Source organism: Oncorhynchus keta, chromosome 23 (assembly GCF_023373465.1).
Source record: "Oncorhynchus keta strain PuntledgeMale-10-30-2019 chromosome 23, Oket_V2, whole genome shotgun sequence".
In the NCBI taxonomy this organism is placed as follows: Eukaryota; Metazoa; Chordata; class Actinopteri; order Salmoniformes; family Salmonidae; genus Oncorhynchus; species Oncorhynchus keta.
The window spans coordinates 986662-988063 of record NC_068443.1 but is presented as its reverse complement, the minus strand read 5'-3'; the positions used below and the strand labels follow the sequence as shown (position 1 = coordinate 988063).

The 1402-nt window shown below is 47.0% G+C and overlaps 1 protein-coding gene across 1 annotated transcript in view; it reads right to left on the bottom strand.

Annotated features, from left to right (window-relative positions):
- Positions 1-1402, bottom strand: part of LOC118377407 (piezo-type mechanosensitive ion channel component 2-like) — a gene marked incomplete at its 5' end in the record, with an annotated part of 307558 nt that overhangs the window by 139139 nt on the left and 167017 nt on the right. The window contains 2 exons of the mRNA XM_052477385.1: positions 24-169; positions 612-707. Coding sequence (XP_052333345.1) covers positions 24-169; positions 612-707 — 242 coding nt within the window. The remainder of the gene's footprint in view (positions 1-23; positions 170-611; positions 708-1402) is intronic.

The following is a 1402-nucleotide window of genomic DNA, read 5'->3' as shown; positions in this document are numbered from 1 at the left end:
TAACCTGGTGTAAAGTAGTATACCTGGAGGCCAGTATCTGTGAGGCCCTGATGTCAGCCACCACATGTAGGAAGTAGTAACTCATGAAGACCCGTCTCTGCAACAGCAGGAAGGCAAAGCAGATGCTGTCCCAGATGATCCCAGCCTCGTCGCTGGGCAGATCACACTTCTTACCACCGTCCGCAGCTAGTGAGGAAACACACACACACACACACACATATACACACACACACACACACACACACACACACACACACACACACACACACACACACACACACACACACACACACACACACACACACACACACACACACACACACACATACACATATATATACACATATATATACACACACACACACACACACACACACACACACACACACACACACACACACACACACACACACACACACACACACACACACACACACACACACACACACACATACACACACACACACACAGAACACCTTTAGTTGTATCATTTCTACGTTTATTCTCCTTCATAAAACACGTCCATATTTCATTGAATGTCACGGAACTTCACGGCGTTAAGAGATCCGTTATTCAGTTCGAGACGTACGTGTGATGTCTCTGTTCGTGACGACCTTATACTCCTTGATGGTGCAGGCCAGACTGAGGAGCTGGATCAGCCAGCAGTTATTTACCACCAGGACGTTGATGTAGCCACAGGCCAGGATCTGATCACAACACAGAGACCAACGAATCAAATATACAGGCTGAGCAGAAAGGACAAGGACTCAGATCTACAGGGTGAATCGGATCTACAGGGTGAATCGGATCTACAGGGTGAATCGGATCTACAGGTTGAATCGGATCTACAGGGTGAATCGGATCTACAGGGTAAATCGGATCTACAGGGTAAATCGGATCTACAGGGTGAATCGGATCTACAGGGTGAATCGGATCTACAGGGTGAATCGGATCTACAGGGTGAATCGGATCTACAGGGTGAATCGGATCTACAGGGTGAATCGGATCTACAGGGTGAATCGGATCTACAGGGTGAATCGGATCTACAGGGTAAATCGGATCTACAGGGTGAATCAGATCTACAGGGTGAATCAGATCTACAACGTGAATCAGATCTACAGGGTAAATCAGATCTACAGGGTGAATCAGATCTACAGGGTGAATCAGATCTACAGGGTGAATCGGATCTACAGGGTGAATCAGATCTACAGGGTGAATCAGATCTACAGGGTGAATCGGATCTACAGGGTGAATCAGATCTACAGGGTGAATCAGATCTACAGGGTGAATCGGATCTACAGGGTGAATCGGAACTACAGGGTGAATCAGATCTACAGGGTGAATCAGATCTACAGGGTGAATCGGATCTACAGGGTGAATCAGATCTACAGGGTAAATCAGA